This window comes from Colobus angolensis, unplaced genomic scaffold (genome assembly GCF_000951035.1).
Source record: "Colobus angolensis palliatus isolate OR3802 unplaced genomic scaffold, Cang.pa_1.0 Scaffold13, whole genome shotgun sequence".
In the NCBI taxonomy this organism is placed as follows: domain Eukaryota; kingdom Metazoa; phylum Chordata; class Mammalia; order Primates; family Cercopithecidae; genus Colobus; species Colobus angolensis.
Genome location: NW_012114252.1, coordinates 23,107,318 through 23,128,374, shown reverse-complemented (window position 1 = coordinate 23,128,374; position 21,057 = coordinate 23,107,318). Strand labels below are relative to the sequence as shown.

General features: G+C 47.9%; 1 protein-coding gene across 1 annotated transcript in view; it reads right to left on the bottom strand.

Annotated features, from left to right (window-relative positions):
• Positions 1 to 21,057, bottom strand: part of ATP11A (ATPase, class VI, type 11A) — a 93,793-nt gene that overhangs the window by 54,247 nt on the left and 18,489 nt on the right. Inside the window, exons 6-14 of the mRNA XM_011933952.1 lie at positions 20,688 to 20,768; positions 17,746 to 17,853; positions 12,317 to 12,445; positions 9,327 to 9,430; positions 8,773 to 8,823; positions 5,271 to 5,335; positions 4,251 to 4,332; positions 2,875 to 3,025; positions 1,653 to 1,850 (exon numbers count right to left, since the gene is read on the bottom strand). Of these exons, the coding sequence (XP_011789342.1) occupies positions 1,653 to 1,850; positions 2,875 to 3,025; positions 4,251 to 4,332; positions 5,271 to 5,335; positions 8,773 to 8,823; positions 9,327 to 9,430; positions 12,317 to 12,445; positions 17,746 to 17,853; positions 20,688 to 20,768 (969 nt within the window). The remainder of the gene's footprint in view (positions 1 to 1,652; positions 1,851 to 2,874; positions 3,026 to 4,250; positions 4,333 to 5,270; positions 5,336 to 8,772; positions 8,824 to 9,326; positions 9,431 to 12,316; positions 12,446 to 17,745; positions 17,854 to 20,687; positions 20,769 to 21,057) is intronic.

Below are 21,057 nucleotides of genomic sequence, written 5' to 3'. Positions count from 1 at the left end.
ACACACAGGACACAGGGAAGGTACACAAAGCACACACAGGACACAGGGAAGGTACACAAAGCACACACAGGACACAGGGAAGGTACACAAAGCACTTCTGGCACAGGATCTCCATGGGAGATGGCTGTTTTCGTCGTAGACACAGACACTTGAGTGGTGGATGAATCTCTATTTCACATACAAAAGAAGTCGTGTTATCATACTGCACATCGATGATGGGCACGGGCGTTTACCCACAGAGCTGCGGTCAGATGAACCTGCCTTTTGGGCTTGTCCACCTGTCTTGACCTCAATGTGTCCCCCCGTGAGCAACAGTATACACTTCTCCATGTCCGGGGAGGTCAGCCTCCAGGCTGGAGCCTGGTGTTGGTCAGGAAAGAATGACAGAAATCAAATTCTGTTTTGCTGGACTCCAGACAGATGGATGGAGGAGGGCAGAGAAGAAATCTGCCATACTCAACACTGCTGGGCACTTTCCTTGCTACAGAAAAAAGTTCTTTCCCAGTGAATTTATCAGACACTCACAAAATGTACCATCTATTGTTGAAAAGGAGATAGAATATTCCTAGGTAAAAACACCTGACTACGGAGCAACTAAATCAGCGTCTGCGCATTGCTGACTGAGACGACACACCACTGTGAGGAGTATGGGACACGCTGGAAGAACACACTGAAAGGTCAAACTCATCAAACGCAAAACACGATCCTTCTGTTTGTCCGCCTTCCTCACAGGAGGCAGCAGAGGCCTCTGTATCTGCCGGAGTCTAAGTCTATTTACAGGCTGTCATCTGGGCGGGAGATGGAGATTTCAGCTACCGGTCTATAAAGTAGCCTTGTTTGCTAAAATACCCCTCAAAATCACTTTCTATTTCTTCCGAAAAGACCAATTACCCTTTCCTGGTACCTGCTCTGGCAACCCTGCACTCTGCAACATTAAGGCTGGGAAGGTAGGGAAGGTCACCGCTCTAGGCTGGGGACACCCAGGGAATGGGTCTTTCCCTACCTCCCTTCCCAAGCCAGCAGGTCTGGTGTGTGCCTCCCGGTGGTGCGGCGGCAGGGCGGCGGTCGCACCAGACTCTGCGCTGTGCACCTTGTGTCCATGATCTCATTTCATCTGCACCCCAATCCTGTAAGGCCAGCATCTGTTATCATCCCCATTTCACAGACTGAGACTCGAGGCGTGGCAGTGAAGCCCGAGCTCCTGTAGCCATCACGCAGCAGCAGGATCTGAACGGAGGCGTCTGAACTCTCTGCAATCAACCAAGTCACTGAAAGTCTGGCTTACTCATCTTTAAAGTGAAAATACCCAGCTTGCTATGAGACTTGAATATCAGGTGCAGAAGCAGAGTGCAAGGCTGGCAAAGCCACTTTTACCCACCAGCCTTGATTCACATCTGCACCCAGAAAGGGTTCTGCCCAGGAAGCTCCAGATGAGTTTCCAGGAGTCGGCGAGGGCAGGTGATTCTGCGTCCGTTGTAAATATAACAGCACTGCCGACTGTTTCACACAGAGGGTTCAAAACAACCCTGCTGCCATCTTACCCCAGCTCCAGGGACAGCCACGCTCGGACGACAGGCACAGGACCTGAGGCACGTGAAGCAGACTCACCCAGATGCTAATAAATCACAGCAGAGGACGCAGGAGACACCTACCTGTCCCAGTTCTTCGTTGAGGTCTGACGTGTTCACCAGAGGCCCCTCGCCAGTCTCCTCGTCAAACATGTCCTCGTCCCAGGTGATGAAGTAAGAGCCGAGGAACTTCTGCATCTCGACCGTGACGTACATGGACACGGGAATGATGTAGTTAAAGAGGACCATGAAGGCCAGGAAGTCCGTGAACGCCCTGAGGAACTGTGAGAGGAGAAGGTGCGGGTCAGCACCTCCACCAGGAGGGACAGCAGGGCTCCAGCACGCTGCTCTAACACCTCAGGCTTAGACATAAGTTATACAAGTGCTACTACTAAATACAAGATTTCAGAGTCCAAAGACAAGGACGATGGGTGGGGGGCAGCCATTGGGTCACCTGGTCTCTGCACCAGGACCTGCCGGGTCCAGAGGCTGAGCTGCAGGGCTGCCCTGCCAGCAAGTGGAGATTAAATCACGAGTTAAGACAAACACGTGCCGGTGACAGGAGACACGCCCACCAGACACCTGCGGCAATTTTACTTCCGCATACTCATAGGATCTCTTTGAGTCTCTTACAACCAAACTTACTTGGTAATAACCTACAGATGTAAAACTAAGCCTGGTGAAATGACTTTTCAGTATACTTTTATGCTGATCTGTGGGGCCATGTTAGTTTTGTGGGAGGGACAGATGATGCAGAGATAGCCCCGCTCTGGACGGAGGGGACATGGGTCTGGGTTTGCACACGGCCCTGCTCTAGGCTCAGTGGACAGGATCTGGGTTTGCATATGGCTCTGCTCTAGGCTCAGTCAACACAAGTCTGGGTTTGCACACGGCCCCGCTCTAGGCTCAGTGGACAGGGTCTGGGTTTGCACACAGCCCTGCTCTGGACTGGAGTAGACCCCTTTTTTCCAAGTATTTACCACAAATACGTGCCATTTATCTCATAATCATTAACAAGCATTTACTCAGCACCCTCTAAACAAAGGACACAGTGCAAGTATTTAAGGCACTGTCCTGATGATTTCACTGTGGGAACCTCTACCTTTCCAGATCCAAAGATGGCAGGAGCAGCTGGTGTCCACTGAGACTTTAAATTTCCGTGAATGCATCTATCACAGAGATTGAATCAATCAAGGCTGCCTTTTGCCTACAGTAAATTCACTCTCATCTTTTTTCTTGCACCACATTTTATTAATAATGGCCCACAGGTCACCCGGGATCATACGAGGGCAGTGGTTGTCCGTACCAGGTTCCTCTGTCTTTCCGACTCCGTTTTCTGATTATACCATGGCTCATCCCGAAAGGGCTCGCTCTGCCACACGTATTTCAGCACAGTGTTTATCAGGGCTTTGCTGATCAGAATGCAGAGGTACACGATGAGGAACGCATTCATCGATCTACAACAAAAGGACAGAGGTGATCACTAGTCCCCGAGGAAATGAGCTCTGCACTTTGAAGAAACAGAACAGGAATGGCACGGTGATGCGTTTGCCCTCAACGCACCACGGTGCGTCCTCTGTACCTGCGTCCGTGCCATGGTCCCTGGCAAATACTTCTAGAGGCCAAAGGTAGGAAGAGCCAAGAGTGGGGAAAGTGCCACAAGCAGGAGAGAGAGGGCTGCTCACAGCCACACTGCACACTGCGGACAATGCTTCTGCACTGCCTGGACTTCCGTCATTGAAAAGAACATCCAGAAATCAATTTCTACCTTTTTTTTTTTTTTTTTGAGATGGAGTCTCGCTCTGTCACCCAGGCTGGAGTGCAGTGGCCGGATCTCAGCTCACTGCAAGCTCCGCCTCCCGGGTTCCCGCCATTCTCCTGCCTCAGCCTCCCGAGTAGCTGCGACTACAGGCGCCCGCCACCTTGCCCGGCTAGTTTTTTGTATTTTTTAGTAGAGACGGGGTTTCACCGTGTTAGCCAGGATGGTCTCGATCTCCTGACCTCGTGATTCGCCCATCTCGGCCTCCCAAAGTGCTGGGATTACAGGCTTGAGCCACCGCACCCGGCCATCAATTTCTACCTTTAAGCATCAACAAATTAGTTCAAAACTTAGTGACTAACCACCACTGTAAAGGAAGGAAGGAAAGGAAAGGGAAAGGAAAGAGGAAGGAAGAGAGGGAGGGAGGAAAGGAGGGGGAGGAAAAGTAAGTAACTCTGAAAGGAAGTGTCCTCAGTACAGGAAAAGCACAGATCCTTAACTAAGGTTTAAGCAGATCTCAGGAAGAAGCCTTTCTTTTCCAGTACAAATTCAGCTACCATCCTGACATATTTATCATCAGGACTTTAATGAAAAGATGACTCTGTTCGCTCTTCGTAAAACCATAGCAGAGAATGCACAGCTTCGACCAAATCCGAGAGTTAAAACTAAGCCCATTTGGAGTTTCTCATGAAATGGTGGGAGGAGCTGTTGGACACTGAACCTGCCATGAACCTGGTATCAGGCGTTAGAAAGCGCAGGAAGGAGGGGTGTGGCCGTCCACCTCACCACAAAATAAGAAAGTCCCCCTGAATGGTCAGCTCTGCAGTTACTAAGATGCTGTATATTGGTAAAGGAACCTCCAATACGGCCAAGAGGAAGCTACTTCCATCACGCGCGTCCAGCGACGGGGCGGGGAGCCTTACTTTTCCACGGCAGATCGCTTCTGGGATTTCGATTGGTAATTTAATGCCATCTTGGTTTCCATGCCCGTGTAAATAGCCACACCTACAGAGAGGAAAAGCAAGGGTGATGACCAGGGCACAAGTGTGTCTTGCCTTACGGTGAGTTACACACAGCTGCAGGGAAAACCAATTCTTGGGTAAAGCGAATCCTATTTTTAATTTCACAAACTAGTGTCCATAGTCACGTAACACTAACACTTGATTCCTTAGGATAAAGGCCTTTCTTCAGGCGTAGGAAGCAATCTATGCTTCATTTTTCAAGAGTTCCCGTCTTCATATACACCAGGCCCGCCATATCCATGAGTTCTGCATCTGCAGGTTCTACCAACTGGGGATGGAAAAGATGTGAAAAAAATCCCCAATAAAAATAACAATACAATGATACAAAATACAGATGATAAAAACAGTAGAGCGTAACTACGTACCTAGCATTTACATCGTGCCAGGTATTAGAAGTAACCTAAGATGATGTGAACTACAGGGGTGGACATGCATAGGCTACATGCAAACAGGGGCCTTGGGCATCCGTGGATTTTGACATCTGCAGGCATCCTGGAACCAGTCCCCCAAGGACACTGAGGGACAGGTGCACAGCATTTCCTGACAGTGGGGCACACAAAAGTTACCTCGACTAAAACAGACGATAACCCACAAGAAATGGGAGATCCTAGCCAAGAAATGCAGACACGAAAGAAATTTCCTGCACAACTAAATTTCATAAATTCCTTCAGGGATGCAACTTTCTGTTTCTGAATCCAAAACTAGAGGCCTTAATCCATATGCCGTAATCTCTGATGCTGCTGCTTCAGGACCGCACTTATTCACTGATCCGAATCTCAGTGGGACAGAACTTGCCGGCCAGAAAGCCTCCAGCACCTCAAGGCACCAAGAAATGCTCTCAGGGTTCCATGGCGGGTTTTAACTTTGCTTCATGCATTGTTAATGTTAGAGGCAATGGTGAATAATTAGTTAGATATTTACCAAAGATTTTCTCGGTGTTCTTCAGCGTAGCTCCTCTCAGCAGCAAGTTTTCCGATCCTAAGGGCCTGGAAAGACACGATGATCAGAAACGATGCAGACACGAAGGCGAGCGGCCAGGATGGGGGCGAGACGCAGACGTGAAACCTGCCCGTTTGCTCAGCAGATCTCATTTTCTGAGAGACGGCGTACACGGCGGTTTGCTTATATTCAGATGCTTAAGTCAATCCAGGTGCATGTGAACATATGAGGTCTTATCTTTGGGGGGGACGAACACATGGCTCCAGGAGTAGCGGCAAGGGCCTCCTGGTGGTGCTTGTGGAACGCGGGACCTCAGGCCCCACCCAGACCCACTGAGCTGTGCCCGACAGCCTCAGCAACACTCCCCAGAGACCTGTAGAGCAGCGGTCCCTGCGGTGGCCCCACCAGTGCCGTCAGCAGCACCTGGAGCCAGTCAGGAACATCACACTAGTCAGGAAGATCGTCCGAAGCCGTCAGAACCTGAAACCCTGGGGTGGGGCCCAGCAGCCCTCTCCTAACAAGCCTCAGGTTGAGAACAGCTGCACTGGAAGGTCGCAGAATGTTCTGGAAAGGCTAAAGAGGGGTGGATGTGGAATAAAATAAAAGTCACTCAACCTTCAACTGTTTCCTTTTTCTTTTTTTTTTTTTTGAGACAGGGTCTCACTCTGCCACCCAGGCTGGGGACACGATCACAGCTCATTGAAGCCTTGACCTTCTGGGCGCAGGTGATCCGTGTGCTTTGGCCTCCCAAAGTGCTGAGATTACAGCTGGCCATCCCCATGCCCAGCCTCAATCATTTCTATTACATCCTCAGTGAGATGCGGGGAGTCCCATGTGGCACAGTCTTACTCCTGGAGACAAAGGCTGACACTCTATCTGGCCATTAGAAACACTGGTAGCCACGCTGCAAAGCTCCTCTGAATGGGAGGACCTATAAATCAGGGACAGTCCATGCGTGGCTGCTTTGGGGGAAAACAAGCAACAGCCAAAGAACGTAAAAATCTCACACATGGAGGAACAAGCCCCGCTCTGCGCACTGAAGCCACGGCGAGCAGCAGCGGGGTCTCTGCCACCAGGGGCTTATATCTTGATATAACAGGGTTCCCTGCTGAGGGAAAAATAATCTCTTCTCATTTCCTAAGTAGTAAAGGAGAAATAAGCAGCAAGATTCAAATTTATAAATTTTGCTATTGGCAACATCCAAAGGGTTGCTTCGGAGGGTAAAGGGTCAAAAGTGCTTGCTGAAGTTTGCTTTCCATTTGTCATTGTATTTACTGTCCTTCTATCATGGAAAGTTAAGAACTTACTGAATATTATGGATGTAAAATACATGGAGTATATTTGGTTGACAGACCTCACAACTGCATCCGGCTGAAGACAGGCAGAGTGGAGCTGCCCAGAGGGAGAGGTGTCCGCCCCAGGCTGCGGCTGAGGACTCCACACACCTCCTCGCCCGGCAGTCACTAAAGATGGAGCTCCCAGGCTGCATACGGGTTGTCTGGTTGTGTTATAAGGATTGTCAGCTTCTGTTTGCAACACAAGTGTTTATGAAAACAAACAGCTTTTTAAAAAAAAGCTGACTCAGGGAAGTCTAAAAATAATTTACTTGGAAAAGTACTTTGCTTCTAGTTAGGACAGAGGAAGAAGAAACGTCACTCTGGATGGATTGAGAATTTGGGTGTGTAACTCTTAACTGTCCATATCACAAATTTACAAACATCTTCAATAATCCAAATATTAAAAGGCAACTGAATAGCATAAATATTTAAAAGTGAAACTAGGCCAGGTGCGGTGGGTGGCTCATGCCATAATCCCAGCACTCTGGGAGGCCAAGGCGGGCGGGTCACCTGAGGCCAGGAGTTTTGAGACTAGCCTGACCAACATGGCAAAACCCCGTCTCTACTAAAAATTACAAAAATTAGTTGGGCGTGGTGGCACATGGCTGTAATCCCGGCTACGCGGGAAGCTGAAGCAGGAGAACTGCTTGAACCTGGGAGGCGGAGGCTGCAGTGAGCTGAGATAGTGCCACTGCACTCCAGACTGGTGACAGACTAGAGTAGAGCGAGACTCTCTCTCTAATAAAATAAATAAAATAAAATAAAAGTGAAACTAGAGTTAGTATCAAAATGCAAAATGCATTAGCAATTAATCATCCCAAGTTGCTCAGCAATAAACGTGGTCTAACTATAAAGATAAAAAGCCTGCAATGTTTACTGTTTTGGATTCATCCCATAGGGAATATGAATAAACCCAAGTCTGTTTACTCATTCAAACACAAATTAACTCTCATGGCACACAGAAATACAAGTTATTTCTCCAAAGTAAGAAGGAATTTATCTTTAGAACAGTATATACTTAGGCAAACCAAGGCAAGGCCACTATCAATTCTCAAAAGCACCTCCCAGCCTGCTGATGGGTAATGATGACAAACACATGCTAAGAATAAGAAGTGCACACATGGTTTTCTTAAAACAGTAACTCCAGGAGACTTACAAGGAGCTAAGCCCCAGGGACGTGCATTTCAGGAACTATTCACTTTGCAATAGCTTCCCAGTGAGTGTGTTTCCGTGTTTGGGAGATGTATTGTTTGACACGCAACGCTATACCTACGGAGACATCAACAACTTGGAGAGTGCTTACAATGGAAGAAAAATCATTTCCCTAACAAGTGGAGCTTATGAACAAGACGCAACTTTAAAACCTAGTGAAAGCCCATTCCCTCAACTATGACATTCAAGTATCTTATCAGCAACAAATGCTAGATCTTGAAATAATGTCAGAGAAAATATCCCCAGGCCTGGGAGCTGGGTGCTGCCCGGAGCTGGGCTCAGCACAGGCTGGCTCTCAGCTGAGGCTGCCTCGGGGCCATAGATGGGGTGTCTGAGGATGGCTGTTTCCTTGTGGGTATGCGGTGTGACTGCCCCTGAGTCCATGCTGGTGAATGGGAAGGCAGAGTACCCGACTGTGAGCTGCCCCCCGCCTTGTCCCGGTTACCAATTCCACCTTCTCAGGTAGATGTGAGCCTCAGACAGGCCTTGAGCCAGTAATGCACCCCAGTAATGATGGCAAGTGGATGAACAGACTCCCAAAAATGGCCTCCAAATTAGAAGTCTTTCAACTTCACATCTGAAGACAAATCAGTACCCGAATCATGAGAGGGCATTTCTCACAGGGAAGCTGTACTCTGCCCTTCACTATGAAACTGCTCTATGGGACCCTGACGCCTCCCGGCCTGTGAGACAACCCTCTGGGCAAAGTCTTGGGTGAACACTTGTTTCATGAGCATCACCAACATGTCAACATTCACAGATGTGTGCCTGAGACAAACCAGAGACAAGAGTGGCGCCTGGCCCTGTGGGAAAGTGGAACTTCACCTTTCACATCCACTAGAGTAGCTGCCGTAGAAACCCTCGTCTGTTAAATAATGCATTTCTAATGCAACAAGGGAGATGACCATGGCTAAGGCGTCTGCAGAGGCACTCACCTCACCACAGGGTCGTTCAGGTCACTGTAAACGTTGATGCGGCCCACAAACCTGGTGACAGAAAAGCCACGTTACTGACTGGATGCGCCCAGCAGCCCCCCAGAAGTGCGCGCCCGGCCTGCCTGCCTTCCTGTCTCTAGAGGCCTGTGAGCGGCGCGTCTTCACCCGGCCTGTTCCACATGCAGCTAAACCAGCTCCGCTCCAGCCCCTTCCCTTGTCGTCCTTTCTGTTCGGATCAGCCCACGGCTTCAGTGATTTTCCTTAACCCAGAGTTGACAAACGTCTTTCACAAAATAAAGAAAACTTATTCTTTTTTTTCCCCACAAATATAGTTCTATTAAGTCACTTCAAATATTTGTATAAAAAGCTACAAATCTGAGTGGTACAAGTCTATGAGAATAAATAAGCGATGTATTTTTGACTCAGTCTTAATCTTTAAGCAGTGATTTACATTCTCTCCAAACCACCAGATGGCTGGACTACCTGGGGTGAAAAGCAAGAGCAACGTTGAGGGCATAAAATCCGTTTCTAAAGAACCCGAAGCCCCTGCTTACTTGTAGAGGTCGGGCTGGGGCTGCTCACACTCGATGGTGGCGTGAAGTCTGCCGATATCCTCCTCCGTGTGGAAGCCCTTGGTGTCCTGGACCGCGTAATGCGTCTACAAATGTGCAAGACGTGTGAGCTCACCGCCAAAACGGTCAACACAAACCCAGACGCTGGTGCCTCCAACCAAGTGATTACAAAGCCTGGCTGACCCTATGAGTTTGTACACGCTCAATAGTTATAGGAAGATAAGGTACTACTGTTATTCCTGCATCTCTTAGGTGCCAGAAAATTCTAATCCTTCCATTCTTACCCAGTGTCCTCAACTTAAAACTAACAGGACAGAGAGCAATGCTCGAATTCTTCAAGTGTGGACACTGATTTATCTGTCAAAGCAGTAGCCAGTAGCTATTAAATAGGAAACAAATCCAGGACCTGAAATATCCCTTTGCTTTTACAGAATGCCCTGTTGTTTACAGAGAGTGGTCACGGGATCACTTCACTTCACTTCATTTTCACCACCTGGCAACAACCTGCCTGTGGCCGTCGCCGTTGGGCGGCAAACGCTTTCTACTTAACTGTTCGCGTGGCCTGGGCCAGGAGACTCCTCAAGCCTGAGTGTGTGTCAGTTTTACCCAGAGCTTCTGAAGCCCCGATTCCTGGGTTCAGCCCCAGAGTTTCTGATGCAGCGGGGCTAGGGAGGGCCTGAGAACTGCACTTCTAAGATGGTGCCCAGTGATGCTGATGCTGCTGCTCTCAGAGCACATTTTGAGGCCTGGTGACCTCAGTAGCATCTGTGAGCATGAGCAGGGGGCTGAGGGCAGACCTGAGGTGGGCATGAAGGCTGCACTGGCCCTGCCTTGGGAGGAGAGAGGAGAAACTTGTGCCCAGGGATCTGGGAAGAGGCAACAGCATCTCTGAATCCCTTCCTATGTTTCTTTCTAGTGGAAGAGTATTGGACAAATAAAACACAGAAGGAGTCAGAACAAACGAGAGAAACAATCACTGCACCATCACCAAATGCACAAATCAGGGGGACACGGTCACCACTGCGACACCAAGCGCACAGACGGTCACCGCTGTGACACCAAGTGCACAAATGGGGGTCGGGGGTAAATGATGGCCGCTCCATCACCAAGGGCACATATCAGGGGGCGCTTATTTTCTAAATTCAGTGGGAATTCTCTAACTATATCCTCACAAGAGCCCCTGAGAGATAGGGTTGTCCCCATTTCACAGATGCAAAGAATCCAGATAAGTGAACAAGCCTGTGCAGACATGTGAGCCCCACGGGATCCCAACAGAAGTCGGCTGTACCCTTCCCACGCCCCTACTCTGCTTTTAAGGAAAGGGCTCAAATAATTCCAGTCCCTCAAGCTAAACAAAATGCACAAAAATGACATTAGAGAACACAAAACTATAATGCAAACTGCAAAGCCACAAAAGGTCAAAGTGCACTAGCTATTTTAACATCTTCCACAACTGCTACAACATTTCATCTGGACAAGGTACATCTGGAGGCCCACAGCATTTGTTCCCTAGCATGGCTGGGACTCGTCTGAGCCTGACCAGCCAGTCTGCAGGGAAGGCGTGCAAAGACAGCCACTGGCTGCAGAGTGTGAAGGGCTCACATGGTCTCCGGGTGGACGGAACCTTAACCTCCTTCCAGGTTCCAGAGGGACCAGCGGCCGCTTACAATGAATACCTGAATCATCCAGGGATTCCAACCCCCCGAAGCTGCGGGCAATCTATTGTTAGTGTGTTCATTCTCTGGGATACGCTACACAGAAAATGTGAAAGCAAATTTAACTGAAAAAAATCCACAGGTTTTTCAATTCCTGATACATATCATGAATTATCTATGAAAGACTAGCATATCCTTCAGTGATTTTGTAAAGAAAAATGTCTCTATCTCATAGTAGAAATGGCTTATACCCACAGGTATTACTTAAATACCATTTTAGAGTTGCACGTTTGTGAGTTCATGACTTAGCTGAATCCACTGAGCTATGCTCACTTTCATAAACTCCTTAGAAACTTCCAGATTTTTTAAATAATAAGAATCTTAAAATTAATAGTGCTGTATCTTTTCTTTTATGATTGACAATTAAAATTCTTGCAGCATCAACTGCCTGTGCAGAATTTTATACTGAGTGCAGGAAATTACTTATGTAGTAATTTCAGAAAATCCTGATTAAAATCCTGATTACATTCACAAAAATGACACTCAATGAAGTAACAGGCAAAATCTAGAATTGTGTGTGACTTTTCACATAATTCTAGGCCAGTTTTCACATTAATTTTAACTAGTAGAAAGAAAATTCTTAAAATTCCAACAATCTATTCATTAAATCCTGAATTTGACACATTAGCTAATTGACACAGGCTAATACTGAAGTTATTTCTGTTAACCTGAGGTGATTGGTTGTTACATACATTGAGAGTGGAAAGAAAAAGTGGGAAAGAAATGGGGAGGTGTAAGTCAAAGAACACAAGGTAGCAATATTTAGGATGAACTGTCCAAAGACCCAACGTACAACATGAGGACTAGAGCTGACAAGAGTGTGTTGGGCTCTGGGTTTTTGCTGCACTGAGTGGGAAAGAGCATGTTGGGCTTAGAGTTTTGCTGCATCGAGTAGGTTATGGCTGCTCCTGCACGGGTGCCAGGGAAGAGAATGGGAAACCATGTGAGATGTGGATGTGTTAATGTGTTGAACTTGAATAACAATTTCTCTATAAAAATATGTATCTTATAACATCATAATATATACCTCAAATATACACAATGTAATTTATTTTTAAAAAGGAAAAAGAAAAAAGTGGAAAATAGGAGGAAGGAAAAGTGAGGAAAAACTTGGCTGGCATAACTCCCTAGGTTTTCATTGTATACACTGAAAACACGGACTTTTCAAACAGGATGTTAGTTTCTGTGGCCACACAGGCATATTCGGAAGCACGACAGGAAGACCCTGCCCTGGAGTCTAACGGAAAGGCCCCTTACTTTATGGCTGGATTCTCCGTCCAAGCTGGCAGTGGTGACGTGGCACGTCCCATCTCCCCGGTTGCTGGAAAGGAAGATCAAGTCACAGGGAAAGGTCTCATCCTCCTTGACCATGACAATGTCCCCAACCTACAGGACAAAGCAGAAAGGACGGTCAATGGAAAGCCCCTCCGTGAAAGCTCGCCCATCGTGTGGGACTGCTTCCCTCAAGCTGCTCATCTAGTCACAGGTAGATACGGGGATGTGGATGTGGTTCCAGGAAAAGACTCTTGCCAGACATTCTGCTGGGATCAAGGAAAGACCAGGTCAGGTTTCAATGTTCTAACTGCAGATCAAAGTAGTGGCAAAGTACAGCACGATCAAATATTCCGCAGCAAAAACACAAACACCTGTAACAAGGTTATCTTTGATTCAGACCAACGAAGACGAGTTGGAGTGTTCTATGAGCGTGGCCAAGTGGGAAGTACTCCTGTGAGAAGCTTTGATCTAAATCTAGGCGTTTTATGAACCAGGTACTCGAGTTCTGAGGGTTTCCTGATCAACAGAACCAAGGTGCTGCCCAGATCATCAAAGCATGAGGACAAATAAAGCAAAAGTGGCAACAACGGTTCAAAAACTAAAGTAAAAATCAATTACAGAAAGTTCATCATGTGGGTTTTTAATGAAAGGTGATGGTCTAGTTTGTATCTGTATCCATTTTACTTCATCAGGGAGGAAGGCATCTCAGTGGTTTGGGCTGTGTGTCTGGAGGGTCTGGAAGGCATCACAGTGGCCTGGGCTGTGTCTGGAGGGTGAGGAAAGCATCGCAGATCTCGGCTGTGTGTCTGAAGGGTGAACGATCATCAGAACCCTCGAGTGAGTGGCTGTAGGGCTCCAGCCAGTCTCGCTGCCACTCGGGAGGCATGCCAGGATCAAGGCATCACCACGCTTCTGTCTACACTGCAAACAGAGTTCTCTGTACCACTACGTGATGGTCACAGCACACTGCGAATTTGTGAGACTTTAAAAGCAGAGGTTACTCTTCCCAAATGGACCTATGGGTTTAGTAAAATCCCTATGGAAATCCCAGCAAGGATGTTTATAGACATAAATGAACTAATCGTAAAATTTACATGGGAAGGCACAGGCTCTAGATTAGCTAAAACAACCTTGAAAAAGAAGACTGAGGAGGAATGAATCCATATCCCTGATATGGGGCTTCTGAGATAGCTACAGTGGCCAACGGTGTGGGATTGGTGGGGCATGGGGACGGAGACCAATGGGACAGACCAGGGAACCAGAAACAGACCCACACAAATGTGTTTAACTGATCATGACAGAAGGCAAGGGCCACTCCATGGAGGAGGGACAACCGGCCAACCCCTGGTGCAGGGGTGATCGGACAGCCACAGGCTAAATAAGGACAGAAACAAACCTGACTGAAACCTCACACCTTATACAAAAATCATCTCAAAATGGATCATGAACTAAAATGTAAAACATGAAACTATAACACTTAGAAAGAAACATGGGAGAAAGTCTTTGGGTCTCAGGACCAGGCAAAGAATGCTTATGTAAAGTCTGCAAAAGAAAAAAAAACTCGGCTGGGCGCAGTGGCTCACTCCTGTAATCCCAGCACTTTGGGAGGCCGAGGCAGGCAGACCACTTGCGGCCAGGAGTTCGAGTCCAGCCTGGGCAAAATGATGAAACGCCATCTCTACTAACACTAAAAAATTAGACAAGCATGGTGGTATACACCTGTAATCCCAGTTACTTGGGAGGCTGAGGCAGGAGAATAGCTTGAACCTGGGAGGTGGAAGTGGTAGTGGGCCAAGATTGCGCCATTGCACTCCAGCCTGGGCAACAAGAGCAAGACTCTGTCTCAAAAGAAATAATAATTTTTAAAAAAGAAAAAAATCAAGAAATTGGACTTGAACAAAATTTAAAACGTTGGCTTTGTGAAATATCCTGCTGAGTATTCAAAATCATATACCTGACAAAGTACTACTATCTAGACTATATGACCTCTCAACATTTAACAGTAAAAAGCTCAAAGAATCCAGCTAGAAAAATGGATAAAAGACATGAAGAGTTACTTATTTTTGTTTTATTTTATTTTTTTGAGACGGAGTCTCGCTCTGTCACCCAGGCTGGAGTGCAGTGGCTTGATCTCGGCTCACTGCAAGCTCCGCCTCCTGGGTTCACACCATTCTCCTGCCTCAGCCTCCCGAGTAGCTGGGACTACAGGTGCCCGCCACCACACCCGGCTAATTTTTTGTATTTTTAGTAGAGACGGGGTTTCACCATGTTAGCCAGGATGTTCTCACTCTCCTGACCTTGTGATCCGCCTGCCGCAGCCTCCCAAAGTGCTGGGATTACAGGCGTGAGCCACCACGCCCGGCCAGGACATGAAGAGTTGTTTTTACTGACGAGGATACACAGATGTCAAACAATCGCGAAAAGATGTCCCACAGAGCCATCGGGGACACGCTTAAGCTGCACTGAGACATCAGGAACAGCAGTAACACCCAGGGCTGGTGAAGATGCTGGCAATGTTGTGGGTGGGAATGAAATGGGATAGCCATGCTGGAAAACGGTTTGGCAGTTCCTTTCAAAACCAAACGTGGATATGTTAGATGACCCAGCAACTGAACTCTTGAGCTTTTATGTCAAAGAAATGAAAACTGAATTCACAAGAAAACCTGCACACAAATATTCATAGCAGCTTTCTTGATAACGGCCCTAAACTAGAAAGGTCGAAAAGCCCTTCAGCTTGTGAATATGGTGAAACTGCGGTATGCCACATCATGGAATGCTCCTTAGCAATACAAGGGAAGGAACGGCTGGTGCACAGACTTTGTGGATCCCGAGGGAATTAGACTGCCTGAAAACAGACAACCCCAAAAGGTCACAGGCTGCAGGATTCTCTTTATATCACATCCTTGAAATGACTAAATCTTCAAGCAACACATCAGGGCAAAGGGAACACACGATGCCTCTGTTTTATTTCTTACAACCACATGTGACTCTGTAATTACCTTGAAATAAAAAGTTTAATTAAAAAAGAAAAACTAATTAAAGGAATGCTTTTCTAGGACGCTCTAGTACCCTCAAAGGCCTGAGCCATTATGACCGATGGAAGCCGGATGTCTGCCATAGCAGGAAAAGCCTGATCTTTTCTTTCTTGTCCTGAGTAGCCTGTTTAGCATCCTCTCAGTTACAACACACAGGATACAGAGAAGGCATTTCCCACAGGAGACCGATACATTAAAAATTCAATTTTCTGCGGGCAGACACTGTTTAGGTCTGTTTTTTAAGAAAGATTTTTAGCTACAAGTAGGAAAAGCTTTGCAAGGGAAATATAATCGTTAAAGGAAATGGCATTGAAGCCCTGGAACCGGACGCCTGCTGACATAGGCATGGAGTTCGTGGTTGTTCCCCAGGCCGGGGCCATCTGCTCTCTGAACCCCTGACCCCTAGGGAAACCTCACTCACCTGAACTCACTGATGGAAAAAGCTGTCTCAGAAGCATTTAAACACCGGGATAGCACATTTATAAGTGAAAATGTTTAAACGCTTACAAGTACATTTGGTGATGTGTGTGATACACAGAATAGCAAGAGCAAGGTGAGGCGGGGGGGCTAGTGGTTGATGCCAGCTCCTCTGAAGGGCCTCTGAACGCCTCCGGGGTCCCATCCCACTGGACAGGGAGGGGCTGCGGCCTTGTCCGGAGAGGCTCACTGAGCCCAGGCTGGCCGGGCTGCTTGGAGGACCTCCTTCCTCCAGGCTTCTGGAATGCGCCTGGCTCTCCACATGCACGGGACCCGGTGGGGTGCTCCCTGCCTCCCTCACCAAACCTCCTAAGGCTCGACAGGGAAAACAGCCAGGGGAAACAGTGGGGCTGGAGGAGGGAGGGAGGTGTGGGAGTTGGCAAGAGCCAGGCAGGGTGCACGAGGACCAGCGGGGGCTGGAAGGGGCCGGCGTGGGCCTGGCACCTAGATCCACCTCAGATGGGGGACTGGAGCAGGCTGCTGACCGCTACCACGACACAAACGTGAAAAACCACACTCATGGTTTCTACCTATACAGGTGCTTCCAAATGACTAGTACAAGTTTGAAAATATCTCATCTAAATAATTTAAACACATATTTTAAAATATATTGAGATATTAGTTACATGAATAATTCATTTGAAACAGATTTAAAATGCAGCCTTCGAGAAGAACTGTAATATTCCCAACACAAAGAAACAATCAGTGTTTGAGGTGACGGACATCCCAGTTACCCCAGCTTCATCGTTAAACACTGGTGTGCAGGCATCAAAATACCACACGGACCCCCAACTATGTACAACTATTATATGTCAACAAAAAATAGATTTCTTGGCCGGGTGCGGTGGCTCATGCCTATAATTCCAGCACTTTGGGAGGCCAAGGAGGGAGGATCATGAGGTCACAAGATCGAGACCAGCCTGGCCAACATTTTGTTAGGATCCTGTCTCTACTAAAAATGCAAAAATTAGCCGGGTGTGGTGGCAGGCACCTGTAATCCCAGCTACTGGGGAGGTTGAGGCAGAAGAATCGCTTGAACCTGGGAGTGGAGGTTGCAGTGAGCTGAGGTTGTGCCACTGCACTCCAGCCTGGGCGACAGAGCAAAACTCTGTCTCTAAAAAAATAAATAAATACATTTTTTAAAAATGCAATCTTCAATGAGGTATTCTGCTCCAATTTTCATAAATTTCCACCTAGCCGAGTTTATACTGATATATTATACTTTATTCTAAAACAAATTTTAGAAACAGTGTTTCCGACCTTTCCCTGCCTTGATTGGTTCGTGTGTTCCCGCAATGATTTTAAATTCCACTAATCCTGGTGTGGGATGCCGGTGGAGGGAGTCTGTGTGTGGGGATGGGGGCAGTGATCATGGTTTTAAATTCCGCTAGTCCTGGTGTGGGATGCTGACGGAGGGGAGGCTGTGGTGTGTGTGTGTGCATGTGTGTGCGTGTGTGTTGGGCGGAGGGGCAGTGGGTACACCCACTCAATTCTGCTGTAAACCTAAAACTGCTCTAAAAAGACATAAACAAATAAAAATTAAAGGTAAAAAAAAAACGTAGTAGGGAGCTTGGGCCTATACCCAATAAAACACATTTTTTTTTGCCTTTTTTTGGTCTGTTTTGTCAAAGAAAATAAAAACTTAAAAAAAAGTTATTTGTATTTTAAAAATGTTTTGAGAGACAGGGTCTTTCTTGGTTGCCCAGGCTGGAGAGCAGTGGCTGTTCACAGGCGCGGGGAAGCCTGCTGAGTGGTCTCCGACTCCCAGGCTCAGCGATCCTCCCTCCTCGGCCTCCTGAGCAGCTGGGACTGGAGGCGCGAGCCACCGCATCTGGGCAAAACTTATTTTTTAAACTGTTACTGGACTTCACCAGGATAAATGTGTCCGGTGTCACTTACTCGCAGCTTTCGACTTTGTTTCCGAACGAGCTTGCCGTGCTGAATGAAATGAACAGGACACTGGTTCATGGCATTGTCCGCTTTATGTCGAAGCCAGTCTTCATAACCCTAAAAAAAGGAAGCAAAGAAGGGAGAGAGGAAGCGGAGACAGAGGGAAGGAGGAGAAAGGGAGGGAGAGACAGAAGGCTTGCGTTTAATTATGTCTAAGCATAATCCAAATCTGTGGGGGTGTATTTTTTCAAAATCAGGATGCATTACACACACTATTCTTTGTATCCTCAACAGAGCATTGGCATATTCCCATGGCAATGGGAGCTGCTTTAAATGTCTGCAGTTGTAGAACTGTAAAGACGTTGGATCTGCTCATCGAAGTCTGTGTAAGTACTATATAACTGTACTTTCTGTGCCTATTCATGGCATGGCCTTAGGATAAATTCCTAAAAAAGAAGTGTCTGAATGAAATGAGCAAGCCTTCCAGTTTCTTCACATCCACACCGAAAAGCCCTCAAGACTGCAGTGGGGCCAGGTACATTTCCACCCGCTGAGTGTCAATCTTCTGCTTGGAAAAGCCCCCTCTGGCCATTTTTCTCTTTCATTAAAAACTGACTGTTATGAGATCTGGCAGCCCAGACTCTCGGTGAACCGCCGGCTCACTCTGCGACATCTGCAGCAGCCTTAGGGTTCTCCGTCCGTTTCTGCGTCTGGGTAACCCACATGGGAAACATCGCATCGTGACTTTTGTGCACGCGCAAGCATCCTGCTGGAAAAGCAGCCTGAGCTAACCCCGACCCCGGCCGCGCTGCCAGACCTGCGTGCCTTTGACAGGCGCAGACACCCGCACTCCAATTCCAACTACCAAGGCACACCCTCTGCTTGGACAGTCAGGTGGTATCTTGAAAGCAGCAACAACAGGAGATGCAGCATGCAGACAATTCCTGGGATGACGAACATGCCTTTGTGTTTGGCGTTGCTGGGCGCAGGTGCCTTAGATAAGGATGGGGAATGCTGTCCTCAGTAACAACCCCCAGCATGTGAGAGACTGCACACCAGGGGCCTACAGGCGTCCACCGCATCTACTGAGCGCCCAGACTGGGAACACAGCTCTGCCACACGCAACACACAACCAGGCAGGACGGCGGCAGGAAGCCTGTGCCATGGGCCCGCTGCACATTATGTTGAGAGAGCCTGTGGGGCAGGAGGCTCACTGGGGGCCTCCTCCCTATGGGCCACGTGGCGGCATCAGTGGCCCTGTGACTGGAATCTTTTCCAAAGGGAACATTAACAAGTAACCCAAAACCTCCAGCTTCTGGAGAATTAAGAAGGCTGGCATGCATGGATATCCAAACATGCGGAGCTTTCTCCAGCCGTGACCATTACTGTGACACTGTGGCATCTGATTGCTTTTCAGAGATTCCTCCCAAATCGCTGAAATACTTTCTGGGGAAATTATCGAGGGGCTCAGGGGTCTCCTTCCCATCTGCAGCCTCTGCTCCCACCACACAGATGTGTCACAGACGGCATGGGCCGCCCTCACCTCATCTCCAAGATGGGTTCCTGGAAACTGCCACTTTAGGCCCGAGGACACAGAGCAGGTCCCCGAGTAACACCGTTTCCTTCAGCACCATTTCCTTGTGAAGTTGATGAGAAAACCTGTCCTCTTGCTTAAAGTCGAAGTTTGCAAGAGCCACCGACACAGAGCGAGACCTTATCCCACGTAGGGGCTAAACTGCCTGAGTCACGGGCAGTGAGTCCTTGGGAAGCATGAGTTTCCCTCATGTTGTCTTCCAGGCAGTGCAGTTCGTCTTGGCTTCTGCGCTGTGTCCTGCCCCGCCCCGCAGAGGAGCTGCCCATTTCCTTACGGGGCACCCTGGGCTGCCCGAGTCCTTTGCTAACCAATGACATCCCAGTCCACGTATCCCAGTGGGCACGGCCGGCTCTGGCCTAGTGAAGACACACAGGCCCCAGGTACTGACTGCACAGCTGCGCGTTTAGCATCTGCACCGGCCCGTGTCCACATCTCTGCCTGTGTCAGATGTTGCCACCTGCTGTGCTTGGTGGCTCCACCACGCTCCTGCCGGGTGCCCGTGGTGCCTGCCTCGCCACGCCCTCTCCAGACTTGCACATCTGAAAGCCGATCTGGTGGGTGTGAAACACAAATGTGCTCAGCAGCATGATTCAGAGCAGCCAAAAAGCGGAAACACCCTAAATGTCCATCCAGAGGAAGCCACACACACTGCGGGGTGTGCGCGGCAGACCGTGACTCATTCATCAGATGGAATGAAGCGCTGACGCCTGCTCAGATGCGGAGAAACCTTGAAAACATCGTGCTAAGTGAAAGAGCGAGTCACAAAACACCGCACATGAGCCATGAGCATGAAATGTTTAGAACGGGCAACTCTACGGTGACAGAAACGTGAGTCTCTGCCAGAGACGGAGAGGAGAAAATGGGGAGTGACTGAACATGTGTACGGGAAATCTGGGGGTGATAAAATGGATACATGGAGAGTAAAACTGAGATGTATTCTTCTCCATGTTAGTCACTGGCTTTATTTACCAGGGCTATGAAGGAAAAACAAACAAACAAACAAAGAAACACCACCCCATTTGCTGGAGTCCATAAACAGCATGTTCTGAGGTGGTCAAGACAGTCAAGGATGCGGAAAGGTTAAGTGACTCATCTGAACCAGATCATCCCTGGGTGATCTGGGATGTGAAAACCATAGATTTCTTCTCAAATTCACATGGCGACAGAATAGCAACGAAATGACATAACATCTCTTATTTTGCTTCAAGTCTCAACACAGTTATAAAAATGAATTTCTAGAACTTGGTTGAATTTTCCAAGAACTAGCTGAAACAAACCAATTACCTTGCTTCGAATGAAAGGCAATTCACATGGCAAAGATGGCGACTTGCTTCTTTTTCGTCTGTAAAATGCTTACCTGTTTGATAGCCGTGACAGTAATGACGAAGAAGAGTGGAAGTCCACTTGTCACTGGACTTGTGGGTGTATCAATAATCAACTGCAGAAAGACAGAATTGTAAAATCATCTTCAAAAATGCAAATGACTGACTTTAGGCAGGTTAGTTTGCCCTGAGCCAGCACTTCCCATTCGCTTTGACTTATTTAAACCCTTTGCTGGCACCTGACTCTGCCCACCACGGGAGACAGCAAGTCAATCATCCTATTTCACTGACTGTTAAAATGAAGGCACCTTTTTTACATTAAGGAACATGCTCAAGGAAACCACGGGGAGTGGCAGACACAGTCTGAAGTCGGGGCACGCCTTGTGTTAATTCACTCCTCGGCTT